Genomic DNA, 18,441 nt, shown 5'->3' on the forward strand with positions numbered 1-18,441 from the left:
CTTCTGGAGTACAGTGACGTATGTAACAGGCATGTTTGGAATGAAGGCTTGGGCTGGTGGCTCACACCTTCTTCTCCCAGGAACCACTGTTACCAGAGGGCGCGCTCTTATTCTGAGACGCTGGGAGGGGAGACCTGTGACAGGGCAGGCGAGTCTGTCTGCCTCTGGGCTTCAGCATTAGGAAGTGTACTGAGGCTGCACATGTAAGTTGGCTGTCTAATTACTTCAGTGGATGTTTTGATTCTTGTATATGTGTGTCCTATTATGATTCTCTCCTTTGTATAATTTTCAGAATTGGGATTGGTGGGGGGTCAAACTTAAGAACATTTTAGGTCTTTTGATATGATTTTCTTTCTTCTTTTTTTAGAGAGGGAGTGAGAGCTCCAGAACACGAGTGGGGGCAGGGGTAGAGGGAGAGATAGATAGGTAGATAAGTAGATAGGTAGGTAGGTAGATAGATAGATAGATAGATAGATAGAATCTTAAGCAGCCTCTATGCTCAGCTCAGAGCCCAAAGTGGGGTTCGATCTCACCCTGAGATAATGACCTGAGCCAAAATTGAGAGTTGAAAGCTCAACTGGCTGAGTCACCCAGATGTCCCTTTTGATACAATTTTCATATCCTTCACTAGAAAGCTGGTCCCTGTGTTGACTCCTACCAGCAGAGATGAAAGTTATGATTGTCTTTGAAAGCTTAATTTTTCATTCAAATATGTATATAGGATGGGGTTATATGTCTATATGTCTATTTAATATGTAAAATATATAATATTTATGGGGTGGGATTTTAGATGTGTATTTATATTTAATATATAAAAGTTATGTTAAATTTTAATTACATACTAAATACAAATTATATTTATATATTAAATATGTATTTATATATATATATATAAAAATATACATTTTAAACTTAACTTTGCCAAGAATCAATATTAGAAATGGAAGGGGAGAAGTACAACATCATTTACCTAGTTGTATGGGAGTCTCATATGAAATAATTTTGGCCATTTCACTAAGTGATTTGGAAAGTAGTACTTGGTATAAGAAAAAAAAATAGGAGATTTAAAAAATATATCATTTCATTTGTAGAAATAAAGGAATGTGTTGGTTAATTAATCAAGATCAGAATGAACTCTAAAAATATCAACTGGGCTCTCTCTTCTCCCCTTACCCTAGGTTTAAATTATGACTGGCAGTCAGTGCCTTGAGAAGCTGGACGTTTTTTTCACGGGTCACAGATGTTGAGACTCTAGGGAAGTTTGAATCATTTATTCTACACAGTGTTTTCCATGGTTTTTTTTTTTTTTTTTAACCAGGAATATGGGAGCATTGTAGATTTCCACCTTTTGGCGTAGATTTGAAATGAAATGAACAAAAATTCCATCATCCTTTGAAGGTGTTTGAGAGAACCTGAAGCTACTTCGTCCTTAGTACTGTGTGAAATTGGCTGTGATGTGCTCATGGTTGAAGGGTATGTAGTCAGCAACGCCTAGAAACAATCAGAGAAGAACATGAGGTGACCGTGGGGCGTATAACCACACCCACCTCCCAGGGGATCAGCTCATTGTTGGAGGAGTAAAGTCATCACAGAGTGAAATGGGCAGCTCCGTTGGTATGGAAGAGTATGGAACTGAGGTTTAGGGAGTCCTTGTTTCCAGGCTCCGAGTTGCCATGTGGGGTATGTCTTCGGAGAAGCCCCTTAAATTGTGAGTCTCCTTTTCCTCATGTGTTAAATTGCATTCATAATATTTACCCTGAAGAAACATTTTCAGCACTAGGAATAATGACTGCCAGATGCCTAATACGGTACCTGACACGTAGTAAGTGTGCAGTAAATGGTGGTTACTGTTAGACTTGCTTAGTTAAGCCAAATTTAGAGCATTCAAGGTAGAAAGATCTCATATTCATTTTTGAAGATTTTGCAGACAATAAGGAAGGGCAGTGTGTTGAGAATTCTTGTGTTTCAGGGCAGGAAAGTTAGATGATGGTGGTATTGATGGCTTCCAAGTTGCCAGGCATTGGAAAGAATGACAGTTCCAGGCCCAAATCTTTTTGGATCTCAGAGGCTTTCTGTTTATCATTCTTTCCTCAGAGAAGAAAAGCAATTGGTAGACATAAGAATAAGCCTGATTTACTTTTTTAATGTTTATTTATTTTTGAGAGAGACAGAGAGACAGAGAGACAGAGAGAGACAGACTGCAAGCAGGGGAGGGGCAGAGAGAGAGGGAGACACAGAATCCGAAGCAGGCTCTGGGCTCTGAGCTGTCAGCACAGAGCCTGATGTGGGGCTTGAACCCATGAACCGTGAGATCATGACCTGAGCCAAAGTCAGACGTCCAACCGACTGAGACACCCAAGCGCCCTAAAAAAGCTATTTTAGAAAGCCAGCCACCTGTTCTATCATCTATCTATCCCATCATCTATCAATCATTCAATCAAATCACTGTATATATATATATTCATAATATACGTGTATGAATATATATGCATAGTCACTGTATGTGTGATTATCGTATATATACATATGATCTCAATTATTTGCCGATTGAACGAATGAATTAAAGAAGAGAATGAAAGAAAGTAGCCTTCAGACTGTGGAAGAGATTCCCAGATTCCTTTCCTTTCTCACCTTCATTCAAAGGTGTTTTGCCACTAAGGAATTGCCAGTAGGTCCTATGATGAACATTTTCAGCAATATTATTGATGGAGGAGACAACAAGGCCCCAAGATGTCATTGTGGTTTCAAATCTGTAAGAATAAAATCATGTATGTGATTAATATCTCATTTAGGAAAGGCAATAAGAGGTTAAGATGTAGGGACAGAGACATTCTCTTTATTTTATTTTAGAGAGAGAGGGAGGGAGAGGGGAAGAGGGAATGAGAAACAGATAATCTTAAGCAGGCTTCATGCCCAGCATGGAGCCAAACACGGGGCTCGATCCCATGACACTGGGATTATGACCTGAGCCGAAATCAAGAGTTAGCCACTCAACAGACTGAGCTACCCAGGCGCCCTGGGACAGAGACATTCTAAATGCTTTATAGATCAGATAAAATCATGCTCAAAAGAGAAATTACAAATGACTAATGAATATGAAATTACTTCACTTAAAATGAAATGAAATTAGCCTGAAGGGAGTTTTTTTTTTAACCTGTCAATAAGCAAATTAAAGAAAATGTAAATGCCCAAATATGGGTGAATAATTACGTGAATCGTGGGATGAATATGCAAGACTGAAGTTTTTTGCAGTTACAAAATTATATTTTTCAATAATTTTAAGTGACATTACAAATGCTCCTCCAATAATGTTAAGTGAAACTGTGGGACATAAATTGTACACGAAATAGCTATCCCATCTATGTGATGGATCACAACTGTTTATAATATGCATGGGAAGAAACCACCTACAAAATGATAAAAACATGTCCACAGTGATTATGTTGTGCATGTAGTGTAGATGTTCTGTTTTCTTCTTTATGCATCACCCCCCACCTGTCTACTGTAAGTATTTATGACATTCACAGTCAGAAAAAGAAAAATCAGGCAAAATTAAAGCTAAGCTCAGAGAAGTAGTAAGGTAGATTCAGAGGGTTGTTTGAAAGCTGAGTATTCTTGGAGTGCAACTTTGATCCCGACCTGAGTATAGAAGTCAGGGAAATTATGGAGCTGGGCTGTGGACAGCAGGCATGACTCCCCGAGCCCAATCCTGTGGGGTAGATTCCACATCCCACTCAGCTTCACTCCCTCAGACTTGGTCAGTCGTTCTCCTTGGCATGTCTCTGCAGGACTGGGGTCATGTCACCTTCCCTTTCAAAGACTCTTCTCTTTTCCTTTCCAGCACCTGGCATGTTCCCTCTGCTCCCTCTGCTATCTTAGTCTTCTCCATTTTTCTCTCCTGCTTCCTCTTTTTGCAAACTATAACCACCTCACAAGGCTTAATTTTCTCCTCTGGATTTATTTCTGTATTCTTCCCTTTATGACAGGGCAGTGGAAGACATGAGCTTCACGGTCAAGTCTAGGTTCCGATCTCAACTCTATTAGCTACATGTCATGTGATCTTAGGACTGTTACTTAGCCTCTTTGGGCTTAAGTGGTGCTATGCGTATAATGGGCATGTAGACCTGTCTCCTGTTCTTTTTATTTAAAAAAAAACTTTTTTTTAACGTTTATTTATTTTTGAGACAGAGAGAGACAGAGCATGAATGGGGGAGGGTCAGAGAGAGAGGGAGACCACGGAATCTGAAACAGGCTCCAGGCTCTGAACTGTCAGCACAGAGCCCGACGCGGGGCTCGAACTCACAGACCACAAGGTCATGACCTGAGCCGAAGTCAGATGCTTAACCGACTGAACCATCCAGGCACCCCTTTTTATTTTTTTTAATAGGCTTTATGCCCAACATGGGGCTCCAACTCACGCCCCCAAGGAGCATTGCATGCTTCTCCCTTCAAAAGCTCCCCAGTGCTTCTGTTTTGAACACATACAATTAGACACGTCTAAAGGAATTAAGTCTTTTTCTCTGAAAGACATTCTTTCTTTCTGGTACTCCTATCAAAAGTTTGGAAGCTTCTCTCTCTCTTGCCCCTCGCATCCAGTTCTCACAGAGACCTGTGGAGTTTTCCTCGGTGTGAGTCTGTTTGTCCTACATGGAATCTTCATTACTTCATAGATTCATGACCATAGGCACACCCCAGATTTCCTCCTTGTCTCCCATTCTCAAACCAACTAACATTTTACAACATGACTTTTCTTACTTAAAAACCTGCAATGCTTCTCCATAATGTGGAGTCCAATCTCCTGAGCCTGGTTTTTCAGATTTTTTACATTACCCAGACTATCCTTCTGGATGTTACTTACTTAATTCAGTCCTGTATTCTCTTCTTTAGTCACGCTGGACTACTCGCTCCCGGAATTCCTTGCTTCTTCCTGCTTCCGATGCTTCTTCTTCTTCTTTTTTATCTATCTATCTATCTATCTATCTATCTATCTATCTATCTATTTTGAGAGAGAAAGTGCAAGTGGGGAAAGAGCAGAGAGAGAGAGGTAGAGAGAGAGAATCCCAAGCAGGTTCTGCACACTCACCATGGAGGCGATGTGGGGCTCGAACCCACGAACTGTGGGATCATGACCTGAGCCCAGGTTGGACGTTTAACTGAGGACATTTAGCCACCCAAACACCCCTTGAATGCTTCTTTCTAGCCATTCCCTCTTCCTAGAATACCATCTACCCATATGTGCCCTACAGTACTTATCCTTCGAATGTGGTCCAAAGCCCCAAGCCTTTCTGGACTATTCTAAATCCACAACAGACTCTCCCCTTTGAATTCCTGTTTGTAAAACTCTATCATATGTTGACTTGGGTGATTTAATGTTTCCTGAGAGCCTTGCCTAGTTGGTAGTTTGCAGGCCTCTTGAGGGGTGATGGGATGAAGATCTGTTAAATTATCAGAAGGGAAAAAAGGTAAGAAAAGGCAGGAGAGAGAGAATGGGAATTCAGGCGAGGCCTGGGGGGAATGTGCGTGTCGCTTACAACACTCACTTGAACATGGAGCTTCTGCGCTGGGCTTCCTCTAGGACAACAAGTAGCACCGATCCAGCTTTCACACTGACATTGATGGTCTCATTGAAGTGCAGCTCCACCCCCCTCAGCTGGTTATTGATGGTGTATATGACGGTGATGTTGGATGCTGAGGTGGGAGCAGGGTTGGTTTGGCTGGGGAGGGTTGGTTGCCCTTCATGACCTGTGAAGAGCAAACAGGCCAAATTTGTTAAAGACTATGGGGTTTGTACTATTAGGTGCAAAATCTCTGTTGTTAGTGACTCATCCTAAAAGAAAAACAAACCAAAAAACAAACATTTCAAGGAATGGCAATGATATTGTGTTCTTGGTGGGTTGTTCTGAGGAACTGGTGTGGTCCATGGAGCTCTCATTTCCATTCTAGAGAGTTGTTTTTGGCTGAAGAGCTGACAGCTAGTTTTACAAGGAACATGAGTTTTGTTGAAGGAATTTCCACTGTGAATCTGGAGGCACTGGTAGTAAGTTTCAGGCCATTTAACAAAACGCCTGGGCAACTGTAGTGTAGAGTGGTAGGAAAGACTCCAAAGCCATCTTGTGAAGGTGGGGAGATCACTGGGAAGCAGTCTAAGGGGTTAGGTGAATGTGCCTGTGCTTGGGATCCGGTTGCTTGATCGCAGTCTCTATAGATTCTGTTCTGAGATAGACAAGGAGCTTAGTCATCTCTGCTTGTCTCGGGAAGTCCATGCAACATGAGATGAATAGTGCTTTATACTAGTATTTGATAACAAAGAAGAGTTGGCGCTATGTCTACCAAGGACTAGTTACCTCTGGAGTGATAAAATTTTTATGCAGGACTCCCACTTTCCTTGTGTACATTTCTGCAGTGTTTGAATTTTAAGTATCCTTGTATTATATTTTTAATTGTATAAAATAGAGATATTTCAAATCAGAGGGTAACGTGCCAGGTTTCCACCCCCATTCCTTTGGTGTGCCAGGAGCACCAAGGCTTCGTATTTAGATCTCCATGTCTGGGCTGAAATGCCAACTCTGTTCTTCTCATAAGTCTCTCAGACCAGATCAGTGATTGGCCATACCTCCTTTGCTTTTGCACTGTATGTGGCTTCTATTTCTATTTAATGCTTATTTCATTCTTCCAAATGTTGTGGTTTTTGTCTATGTAGCTATCTCATGACTTTGTAAAGAGCAGATATCTGAAGATACTGTGTAATGTTTGAGGCATTCATCCCATGAATGAGTGAAGTTATATATCATCTGATTGTTAAGACCATGGACCTTCCCCCTTCACCATCATTTCACTTCACTATCATCTTCAGCATCATCTTCACCACCTACTATAGTAGGTGCTCATTTAATGTGTACTGAGTGAAGTGGACATGGGGGCTGAACTCTGAGGGCAGGCTGGCGCGGCTGTGTGTTAAGACACGACACTTGGGAATTGGAAATCAGATGCGTCTCTGCCTACATAACAAGCCTATATGCCACTTGAAATTGATCCACATATTATTATGGGCATAAGTTTCCACTTTATACCACAAGGAAAGGCAGATGTTTAGAGTTCTTACCAGGGATACAAGACACATGGGGCACATCTAGGTATGTCTTGCCTTTCAGGGAAGGAAGGATTTGGGCAATGGACATGGGATTGTGGAATTTCCCCAGCTCAATCTCCTTAAGTATTGTGTCCATGGTCTTCTTGCAGTTCCACTTCTTGGGAGGGTGCTTAGGTGTCACGGAGAGAGCCTGGGGCAGGAGAGAGAGGGAGAGAGAGAGAAGGAGAGGGAGAGATTGGTTGATTAGGCATAGCTGAGAGTTGGCCTTTATAAGCTTTATAAGGGAAACACTTGATCACTAATCTTGGGGATCATCCAGAGTCCAAAATTGAGCTGCCCAAGGTTCAGGACGATGTCTCTTTTGTTCACTCTGTGTCCCCACCTCTTAGCTCAGTGTCTATCACATAGCAGTCACACAACAAATATTTGTGCAACCAACAGATTTGGGGAACACTATTAGGGCTGCTGCATTTATAGTATGTTTTATATAAAATAGTTCTTAAACGTAGAACAAGGTGAGAGCCGGGCAAAGCAAGCTCCAGGGGCAGCTAGTCTGGAACAGCCTGGCCAGCGAAACATAGGAGAACTCTTTTGTTTTGTGTTGTCCTGCACACCCTTTGGTGGACTCCTCCCACACTTTGTATTCACGTCAGAACTGTCAGCCAGAGGCTCCACAACCCTGGCCACAGGGGTGGATTCATGGCCTGGGCTGGGCTAATCATAGCGTGCCATCCTTTTGGTGACAGTGATTGGTGGGCATACACACTAGACAGAGTCCTTCCCTGATATACAGACACTCAGAGAGAGAAGTACTTCTTTCTTTCCTGCTGGGGGTATTCAGCTGGGACCATGTAAGTAAGCAGTGGGCTGCTGGTGACCATCTTCCTCAGCCACTTTGAAGAAACCATGGAGTAGGAGACAATGAAGAAAACCAGGGCTGAGCGATGAAAAAAGAGTGGTCCCTGAAACCATGATTTGAGTCCTTTCTTCTGGCTGCTCCTGAAATTAATCCAGCTCTGGACCCTCTAGTCTCTATGAAATAGGAAATGCCCATTTTTTTTCTTAAGTTACTTGGGTTTCTGTTACTTACAAAAAATGATTCTTGCGGGGCGCCTGGGTGGCGCAGTCGGTTAAGCGTCCGACTTCAGCCAGATCACGATCTCGCGGTCCGTGAGTTCGAGCCCTGCGTCAGGCTCTGGGCTGATGGCTCAGAGCCTGGAGCCTGTTTCCGATTCTGTGTCTCCCTCTCTCTCTGCCCCTCCCCCGTTCATGCTCTGTCTCTCTCTGTCCCAAAAATAAATAAACGTTGAAAAAAAAATAAAAAAAAAAATGATTCTTGCTAAATACACCAAGCAGTTCATTCTACTTTGCTGCGTTTTAGATCTCATTGGGTCAAACAGAAATCATAATTTCTTCCTACCTTTGGAGGTTCATTTGAGGTTCAGATGGGATGATAAGCAAGAGCATTTTGTGATGTATGTTATATAAGCTGTCATTACCATCTCCCTCACTTTAGGGTTGTGCTGACCATGACCATCAGAGTATGTCAATGGTCTGAGATTGCTGGTTGACTGATTCAGCTGAATCTTAAAATGGGAAATGAGCGAAGGGGGAGGAGAGTCAGAACTGGCTTTATAAGCCAAAGGCAGTTGATGAACAACCAGACAGTTTGGATAGGCATGACTATCACTGTTAACTTTGGCAACCATGAGTTGTGGCTCTTGCGAGAGGCCACTTTACAGGGAAATTTGGTTTAAAGGGCATCAGGTAGGTAGGTACTCCTCAGCAGCCATATCTTGTTCACTTGCTGTATTCAATTCTCAAATCCCAAAAGTAAGATGTAGCTCTTTGGGATAAAACATTACCAATGCCAACACTCTAGAGAGAAAGGACACATTATGCTGTGAGAAGCCATTGACAACTTTGCATGAAGATGTTTATCAGGTCCCTTTCCAAGTTAAATCCCTATCAGAGGAATTTTGAAACCTTTGGAATAGTGATGGAAACAAGAGAAGAAACTCTGGAACAGAGGAAGTGCCACATGAATGCCTAGGGAAGCCATGTGGGTGGCCCAGACCACTTGAAGGGCACTGGCGTCCTGGAAGGTGAAGAATGAAGGCTGAAAAGGGAGAGACCGTGAACAGTTATTAAGCATTGCCTTGTGCTTGTGATTTGTAAAAACTATCCTTGGATCCTTGTTCTGATTGGGAAAGTGAAATTCAGAGAAATTCAGTATTTGCCCACAAGGGTGGCAGATCTGGGCTTCAAACTCAACTTGTTACATGTCCAGAGCCCTCTGGTTTTTGACACCAGAACATTTTTAATTAGAAAAAAGTTATGCATTAGATATCTGGCGATTCCAGACTACAGGCTGCTTGAGTAAACTCTAGATGTGTGCCTTAACTCAAGTAGGGAGAGGATATGTCTCCTAACTGATTAGAAATCCACGTGGCCTGTGATATCTGGATAAGAATGAGGTTTTGTCTTTTCATAGGAAAAGCTTTAATTCTCAGGCACAGCTTATCAGAGTGTACCCTGCAGGTGATAAAAATCCCAAACAGAATTCACAAGCCAAACTAACAAGAGCAAACCTTTCTCTGTCTGGCACTAAGGTGAAGCAAGTTTATTTTAAGTGAGTCATAGATAAAACCCATCTTATATCCCTTCCAGACTGCCTGTGATACTCCACACAGCTTTCTAGACCTGAGCCCCAGAGCTGGTCTCATATGATTCAGCCATGGTAACAAACAGTCTTTTGTACCATGGCAAAATTTCATTCACCATGACATGATACAGAAGCTGACTTTGTTCTCATTAATTGCTCCTAACCATGGCACATGGAGTGGGGACTTGGTGTTCACTCTTACGTTTAATATAAGCTGATTTCTAGTCTGTTCATGCCCTTTGGTAATTTCTAATGTGTGGAATCAGGGCCAGTCTCCACTCCTCCCCATGTACGGATTTCTTCCTATCACTGTAGTGTATTAGGTTCAGGGCTGGCATTGTGATTCCATGGTTCTCTGTTTCCTGGGCTTTCTGAGTGGAGAAGGTCATGATGTCGTTTTCCAATTAATTACACTAGGCATTTTGAGACTTTGGAGCACAGACTTCTCAGTTGGGGCTAGAGGATTTGGCCACAGGTGACCCTTTAATTTATGATTCTAGTTGGTTATGTCTCCCCACTATCTTTAGTATGTCTTCCACGGGAGGACGCTGCTCTGGTCAACCCTAATCAGTGGAAGGGGGTTGCATTTGGAGATGCATCAAGCAACATCTCATAGAATCCAAGCCTCGGGATCTGGGTTCCCAGGGAAGCATAGGATTGGGTATGTACTTGGGTACCAGACAAACTTGGCTCTGCCATTTAGAGCACTGTGTGAGGATGAAATGAGATCGAGACTATAAAAGAGCTTGACAAAGATTAGACATCCAATCAGCTTTAGGTTATTTTCATTAATCACTTTGAATACAAGCCCACATTTTTTTGGATCACGGTAAAGGGCTAAAAAAAAAAGAACACTTGACTGGCAAGATGGAATCAGAAAATTCAGTTTTTTTTAGGACTTGTTTTAATATCCTTATATTTTTTATACATCAAATTTTCATCAGTCTGTAAATATTATGAACAAACCGATCATTATCAGTAATAAACTGATATGTTTCTTGGATTGACTTGTATTTTTTTCCCCAAGAATGAGAAAAGAATTCACGTAGTTTTATTTTCACACTTTGCCCATGAAGTAGGGAAGAAATAAGACTCAACCTACATTTTACCAGTAGAGAGACTAAGACATAAGCACCACAAGGTATCTACCTCAGGTTAAACTAGCTGGTCTTTCCCAGAGATGTTAGAAGCCTGGTCTCTTGATCCTACAACCCAGCCTTACTGTATTGGCATGGACCCAGCAGAGAGTGTTGGTGATGTGTTACCTGCATGGCAAGGCCAGTACTGTAGATGTCTCCAATGATGCCATTGTCTTTGATCCTCATGCTAATATTCTCCACGACGTCCTCTAGTACCTGACCAAACAGACTTCTGTAACCTTCCTCTGAACCTACTGGGATCTTGTTGTACATACAAGTCAGAGCCAAGATCACCATTGCTCCCGTGTCTGTGAATCACAGTGGGGATAAGGCAACCATCACCACAACAATATGAACAAGCAACATTTACTGTGTGCTTATTGTGTTCCAGCTACATTATCTCCTTTATTCTTCAGGACAGCCTGTGAAGTAGGACCTATAATCGTCTCCATTTAAGGGATGAGGAAATGGAGGCTCAGAGAGGCCAAATAATGGCCCAAGGCCACACAGCTAGTAAGTAGCAGGGCCAGGATCTGAACCCAGATCTATGTGACTCCACAGCTCATGCTTTTAATTAATGTAGACTGGCGCTTGATTCAATCCCATTTCTCTTGTGCTAGTGTTTATCTTTAAAAATGTCACCAATGCTTGAAGGCCGAGCCATCGCCACCTCTCATTGAAGCCTTCCCTTGGGCAGCCCTATGCCACAGGTGTGGTCTCTTTCCTGACCTTTTTTATTTTTTAGCATGTGTTGTTTGGACCGGTTTTGCAATGTCAGCACTCGCTGCTCTGTTTTGTTGTTACCGTGCTCTGTGAGCTTCTGGGTGGCAGGAACTTTGCACCCCCCCATGGCACCCAACACAGGGGCATTTTCATGATTTGCATGGGAAAATGTACATGGACTGAATGAGCAAGTGCTGGCAGGACAAGACCGGAACACTTGCAAGACTTGCCAGATGACATCTTTTCTTTGACTGATCTTCCCCTCCCTACTGGGATCTCCGCCTGAAATTTGCATAAACTCATTAAGGAAGACAGTGTTGTTGAAACCAGTGTTGGCAAAGAAGTCCAAATTTCCCAAACTGACAGAGACACCCCAGCAATGCATGAGGTCCCAGATGGAACACGGAGACCCGTCTGCTCTTGACCCCCAGGGACGTACCAGAGCCTTTGTTTCTTGGTCTGAAAGCCTGAAACGAGAGTGTTTGCTTGAGACAAGAGAGGTTGTTGAGGAAGCATGGGTAATGGGGTGTTAACCTGAGATACACTCTTGCTTGGAGAGTGGCAGAGGAGAAAATGTGACCATGAACGAGGGGCATACAGCAGTGTCCTCACAGATGGCATTATTCAGAGTCGGCACCATCATCTGCAGGAGGGGAGGGTGGACAGAGAAGGACCTGGTGCCATAGAGGGGAGAAGCTTCCATTCACAAGCAGCCATAAGGTTGCAGAAAGAAGGAATACGATGGTTCCAATATATCCTTGAAGCGGAGGAGCATCAGTATCTGTTTATGTATTTTAAATGTTTTTTGTTTATTCATTTATTTTGAGAGAGACAGAGAGACAGAGAGGCAGAGAGAGATTGAACTCACAAACTGTGAGATTGTGACCTGAGCTGAAAACAAGAGTTGCGTGCCTAACCGACTGAGCCACCCAGGTGCCCCCAGACAGTATCTGTTCAATAGAAAGAGAATATTTGAATGTTACAAGGAGAAACATTGAGAAGAACAGGGTGTGGAATCACCACTAATGATACAAGAGAAGGTTCAGTGTATGGCTGAGTCTAGACATTGGTTTAATAATTCAAGAATTTGCCTGGAAATAACTCCTGACTTGGGTGAGTGACATGCTTATTGTTTCCAGTGAAGATTCTGTCATTGTCAAGACATTTCAAGTACCATCCTGGTTTCTTTGTCTTACTATTTCCCTTTCATTTATTCCTTAATTCACATGTCCAACAAATATTTGTGAAGTACCTCCCATCTGTAGACATTTTCATGATCCTGAGCTCTTCCTCCGTGGAGAACTCCCCCTCCCACTGTCCCCTCCGGCCCCCCATTCAGTGCCCGTGATGTTCCCTGCTCAGGGCAGTGCCTGGCAGTGGTGACCGACTCACCCATGTTGAAGGGGGAGGAATTGGCCAGCAGGATCTTGGCAAAGCGGACTGCTATGGGTAAGGTTGTCTCAGGGTTCTTCTGGCACAGTGCCAGGACCGCCAGACTGGGCCCGTAGAAGGTTGAAGACTGAGCATTGGGGCCTGGGAAGGGGACAGAGGGCCTCGATAAGATTAACATCCTCCAGAATGAGGACGTTCATGAAAAAGGGAAAAGCCAAACCTTTTAAATAGAAATGTTTAGAAAACCTGTCCAAAAAGAAAGCCTCCGTTTTAGCAAAAGGTAACTTCAACACTTCTCAGAATAAGAATGTCACCCGGCATGAGAAGAGAATAAAAGGAATGAGGCTGTCTTCAGGTGATGGCATAAGTCTGTGTCCCTGGGGACAGTGGTCTTCTCTAGTTCACTTGGAATCGAAGTGAATATCTCGCAGTGGGATGATCTCAGGGATCCTAAGCAAAGACAGCTGTGTTTCTTCCCTCACTTTCCATTCCCCCATCTCTTTCGTTCTAGGCTTAAAATTCTCAGGAAAAATCATTTGCCTCACTCTCCCCTCCCTTCTGATGAGCTCTTACTTGAAGGAGCCCAGTTTTCCATTTGTCTGTGTAGAATCGAAACTTTATTCCCAGGGTCTCGGCAGGAGGAGGTGAGGGCCATGACAGTAAGGGCAAGCTGGCCAATGGTCAGGTCTGTGGAGGAGAGAACAAAAGGGTTACAAAGGTATTGTCAGGGAAGAGTGTGCCTGGCGCCAGGGCTGAACTCTCTGCTTTTTGTCCAGATCATTGAATTTTTAATAGTGTGATTAGATAGGTTTTTTTTTTTTTAAGATTTTATTTTTAAGTAATCTCTTTACCCAACATGGGTTACACACTCACAACCCTGAGATCTAAGAGTGCTTTTCTGACTGAGCCAGCCAGGCACCACCTAGATAATTTTTTGATCTCTCCTTTTTAAGGAAAGAAGTGTGGACAAATTCTCAAGGAATGTTTACTCTGGTGACCACTCCGTGACTTGACAACTTCATCGAGAATCTCTGGTGTCTGTTTAGAAAAGCAGCAAGAACACCCATACAAATTCATACCTGAAAATAACTTTAACTTTATTGTCTCACTTGATTGTCAGGGCTACTCCTGGGAGGTAGGCAGTACAGAGATCTGATTATTACTATCATTCTTATTATGACTGTTAGTGTCCTTGTTATTAGAATCGTCTACATTTTGCAGATGCGTAAGTGAGGTTGGTCAGGATTCGTGACCTGTTCAAGGTCACCGAGTTACTTTTATTTTTTAAAGTAGGCTCCACGCCCAGTGTGGAGCCTAAGGCAGGGTTGAACTCAGGACCCTGAGATCAAGACCCGAGATGAGATCAAGAGTTGGATGCCCAACTGACTGAGCCACCCAGGTGCCCCAAGGTCATGGAGTTAATACGTGGTATAGAGCCAGAACTGGAAGCCTGCTCTTTTTACATCTGATCTAGAGCTTTTTCATTGTTGCTGCCCTCTTCTGCGAATGCTCTGACTTCACATGCATTTCTTTCCAGGTTTGTAGGGAAAGGTATTTGGGTGATCCAGGTACAGTTGCAGGTGGCATGGGAGTAAGGGGTGTGTGGAGTTAGGACCTGGGGCTGGAGAGTCAGGGAGAGTTCAGAGGGGCTCTGACTTCTCACCGGCTATGTCACTGGCCATGAGCTTGTAAGTCAGGAGCTTCTGGGCCTCCACATTGTAGGCTCCGGCTAGATTCATGGCGATCAGGATGCTGGGATTTGGGAAGGCTGAGCTGGTCACAGAGTTCTCCATGAGCACTTGTATGCCATTAACCAAGGGCTGCTGTGCTGGGGGGACAGCTGAAAAGAGAAGGGCATTAACTAACCCCCTACCCTCTCTCTCATCTCAGACACGTGTTTCCTGTGAGTCAATCAGAAGACAGGATTAGCATTGGTACGTACCTTCCAGGATGCTCCCATGTAGGGATGATTATTAAAGAAAAAGGAGAAAACCTTGAGATTTTCCTCTGAGGCCAATTAAACCAAACATCTTCTCAACCCTTATCTTTAAGAAAGTGATTTCTCACTTAGTGACTTCAAGCAATATGATTCATGGGCAGTTCATATTATTTCCAGCACATCCCTCAAAATCATGTTTTCCTTGCATTTTTTTCTTCAGTCTGACATGAAAAATATGGAAGGCTTGGGATATGACCAGTCCTCAGCGAGTACCCATATCCCCACTAGCAGTGGCACGAGGTCAGAACAGCTCTGAACCTCTCTGTGCCACCAGCCATCATTCCTGCACCAGGATTTCAATCTCTCTTAATGTGAAATCCATAGCCTTCGGGGCACCTGGTTGGCTCAGTCGGTTAAGCATCTGATTCTTGATTTCAGCTCAGGTCATGATCTCACGGTTCATGAGATTGAGCCCCGAGACCTGCTCCATGCTGAGGGTGCAGCCAGCTAGGGATTCTTTCTCTCCTGCTCTTTCTGCCCCTTCCCCACTTGTTCTCTCTCTCTCTCTCTCTCTCTCTCTCTCTCAAAAATAAATAAATAAACTTAAAAAAAATGCATAGACTTCCTTCTGGAAGAACTTACACTATGCAGCTAGGAAAGATGAACCAAGCACTCTCCCTGACTCACCCACTTGGAACTCCTACAGTGGTTGCTGTTTCCAATCACTTTCTCCTCAGCTGACCTCAGCGTGTGAGGTTTGCCCCTGTCCCTGGGGTCACGGCTTCCCTGACTTCTCTGGAGGAAACACTGTACTCACAACATGAGCCCTGGGTTTGGGTGCTGGTCCCAGCCACAGCCCAGAGAAGGTTCAGGAGGTAGAGGATGTACCAGGCCATCCCAATCTCTTCTTGTCCTGTCTATGGGTCCCGGGCCCAAATCCTAGTGTTTGAAAGTGGAGTGTTTCTCTCGTTTCCCTTATATATGCTTCTCTTTGTAAACCAGTCGGCCCTCCCCTCCCTCCCAGCCACTCCTAACCACTTTTGCTGACCTGTCTCTCCCTGAGGGAACTAATTTCCATACGCTTATCTAACTAGTCTAGACCCTGCAAGGTGTGTGAAGGTGACTTCTAGCTGGCACCGCCAGTATGAGACGCTTGGGGCTGGGGGTGCAGGGAAGGCAGTGATGTCGAAGTGCCCTTTCCCACGATCCTGGGCCATTAGATCAGGAGCTTGGCTGGTGAGTGAGCGAGTATAAACGGGCTTTCCTCCTGGGCCTTCAGACACCTGCTCAGACCACCTCCTGGCTGGCTTTTTTTTTTTTTTTTAATGTTTATTTTAGAGAGAGAGAGAGAAAAAGAGTGAGCAGGGGAGGGGCAGAGGGAGAGGGGGACAGAGGATCTGAAGCAGGCTCCACACCGACACAGCGAGTCCAATGCAGGGTTTGAACTCATGAACTATGAAATCATGACCTGAGCCGAAGTGGGCTCAACCCACTGAGCCACCCAGGCACCCCTGTGGCTGTTCATCAGCAACCACTTCCCCTAGGGCCAGGCAGTTCCTAAGGCACTGCCTTACTTATGGTTCAAGGCGCATGCTTTACAACATACCCTTTCATGCAGTTGGGGGAGGGTCTGCTAGGTGGAGGCGGGTTTTGTGCGGTTAATAAGTCACTGTGACCTGGGTCCCAGCCTTGGCTCTTGGAGGCTGTTTGACTTCAGGCAAGCAATGGACCTGAGTTTCCCAGAAATTGTTTTATTTGATTTCTTTTTCCTTATCTGGGGACAAAGCAGTTTCAAACACCCAAGGCTTTCAGGTATTATCTTTTAAAGTAAGAATTAGAAAGTTGGCGGGGGGTGGGGGGCCGGGGGGGGGCGCCTGGGTGGCTTAGTCAGTTAAGCGTCTAACTTTTGATGTCAGCTCAGGTCATGATATCATGGTTCGTGAGTTCGAGCCCCACATCGGGGTCAGTGCTGACGTTGCAGGGCCTGCTTAGGATTCTCTCTCTCTCCCTCTCTCTCTGCTCCTCCCCCGCTCATGCTTGTGCTCTCTCTCTTTCAAAAATAAGTAAATAAACTTAAAAAAATACTTAGACAATGTGGGATCAATGAGGTATAAATATGAAGTATTAGTGTACTATAAGTATTAGTATATATATATATATTAGTATATATATAATTAGTATATATATTATTCTGATATATAAGTATCAGAAATACAGCTATATTAAAGCAATACCTCCCTATAACATACAACAGAAATAATATCTTGAGATTACAAAGGAGGGGGATAATTTTTTTTGTAACTACTAGATTTTAGGTGGTTTTTTTTTTAGGGGGGCGTTCCTCAGTGGCTCCCATCTTGGAATAAAATTCAAAATCCTCTTAATGACCTACAAGGCCCTGTAAGATCTGGCTCCTGGTTGCCTGTTGGGCCTCACCTCCAACTGCTTTCTTCCCTTGCTCCCTCTGCTCCAGCCGCACTGAACCCCTTGTTCCCTGAATCCATCACCCACCTTGGCACTTGCTGTCTCCGTTGTCAAGGACGCTCCTCCTCCAAATATTCTCATGGTGGCTCCCACACGTCCTTCACGTCTTTGCTCAAAGGCCAGCTTTCACCCAGACCTTCTGTCTCATGTATGAGACAGCCTCACCCCCAAAGACACCCACTGTGCCCCTGACTCCTCACCCTCTGTCACACTATGCATGTGGTTCGTTTCCTGTCTCCTTTTCCACTAGATGTTTGCTCTCAGGCAAAAGGGTCTTTGTCTCCTTTTCACTGTTCTATCTCCAGCCCCTGAGTTCCTACCTGGTTCACAGTAGGAACAGAAGAAAGACTTCCTGGATGAGCAAATTCATGAACAGATATAAGACCTGGGTTGCAAAGCATTGGTTTTCATTCTTGGCTAGTGTTGGTGGTTTTGTGATGAGAGCACAGGACATGTATTGGGGTGCATTAGACAGCTTCTAACATGGCCCCATGTTCCCACCTCCTGGTTCACGCCCTCGTGATATCCCCTTCTCTAGAGTGTGGGCTGGCCTCACCTCAAATGAATATAATACAGCAAAAGTTATAAGATGAGGTGACAAAAGACTGTCTTCCCTCTTGCTTTTGCCTTCTCTCTCTGGCTCTTCTTGCTCCCTGCTCCGAGAAAGCCGGCTGCCATGTTACGAGCTGTCTGATTGGGAAGCCCTTATGGCAAAGAACTGGGAGCAGCCTCCAGTCAACAGCCAGGGCGGGCAGAATCCTGTCAACAACCGTGTGAATAAACTTGAAAGCAGATCCTTCCCCAGTTGAGTTTGAAGACAATGCCTCAGCCAACATTTGGATTGTGGCCTTGTTGAGAGACCTTGACCTGTGGGAACCGTGAAAGAATAAATCTTGTTTTAAGCCATTAAGTTTTAGGGTGATTTGTGTTATTAACTAATACATGGTGTGTGGTGGGAGATGAGGCCAGAAAGACAGTTTGAGTCTGCACAGTGGAAGCCTTTGCATGC

At 44.0% G+C, this 18,441-nt stretch overlaps 1 protein-coding gene across 4 annotated transcripts; it reads right to left on the bottom strand.

Annotated features, from left to right (window-relative positions):
* Nucleotides 1–1,255: 1,255 nt before the first annotated feature.
* Nucleotides 1,256–15,885, bottom strand: CBLIF (cobalamin binding intrinsic factor). 4 transcript variants are annotated; one of them, XM_043581227.1, is made up of 9 exons: nucleotides 15,766–15,885; nucleotides 14,673–14,849; nucleotides 13,583–13,696; nucleotides 13,010–13,150; nucleotides 11,021–11,202; nucleotides 7,103–7,280; nucleotides 5,541–5,742; nucleotides 2,632–2,750; nucleotides 1,257–1,491 (listed from the first exon to the last, which is right to left on the bottom strand). In XM_043581227.1, the coding sequence occupies exons 1-9, from the start codon at nucleotides 15,842–15,844 to the stop codon at nucleotides 1,430–1,432; spliced, it is 1,254 nt and encodes a 417-aa protein (XP_043437162.1). In that variant the 5' UTR covers nucleotides 15,845–15,885; the 3' UTR covers nucleotides 1,257–1,429. The 4 variants fall into 4 exon arrangements, with proteins under 4 accessions (XP_043437166.1, XP_043437162.1, XP_043437163.1 ...); XM_043581228.1 differs by lacking the exon at nucleotides 15,766–15,885 and adding an exon at nucleotides 15,636–15,722 and having other exon boundaries at nucleotides 1,258–1,491; XM_043581231.1 differs by lacking the exon at nucleotides 14,673–14,849 and having other exon boundaries at nucleotides 1,256–1,491.
* Nucleotides 15,886–18,441: the final 2,556 nt, after the last annotated feature.

Source organism: Prionailurus bengalensis, chromosome D1 (genome assembly GCF_016509475.1).
Source record: "Prionailurus bengalensis isolate Pbe53 chromosome D1, Fcat_Pben_1.1_paternal_pri, whole genome shotgun sequence".
NCBI classification, from domain to species: Eukaryota; Metazoa; Chordata; class Mammalia; order Carnivora; family Felidae; genus Prionailurus; species Prionailurus bengalensis.

Excerpts from the sequence above, each read along its gene's own strand:
- CBLIF (XM_043581227.1), bottom strand. The coding sequence starts at position 15,844 with ATGGCCTGGTACATCCTCTACCTCCTGAACCTTCTCTGGGCTGTGGCT. Across the intron at positions 2,751-5,540 it reads CGCAGAAGCTCCATGTTCAA|ATTTGAAACCACAATGACAT; the intron begins GTGAGTGTTGTA and ends TTATTCTTACAG. Across the intron at positions 1,492-2,631 it reads CAAAACACCTTTGAATGAAG|GCGTTGCTGACTACATACCC; the intron begins GTGAGAAAGGAA and ends GATTGTTTCTAG.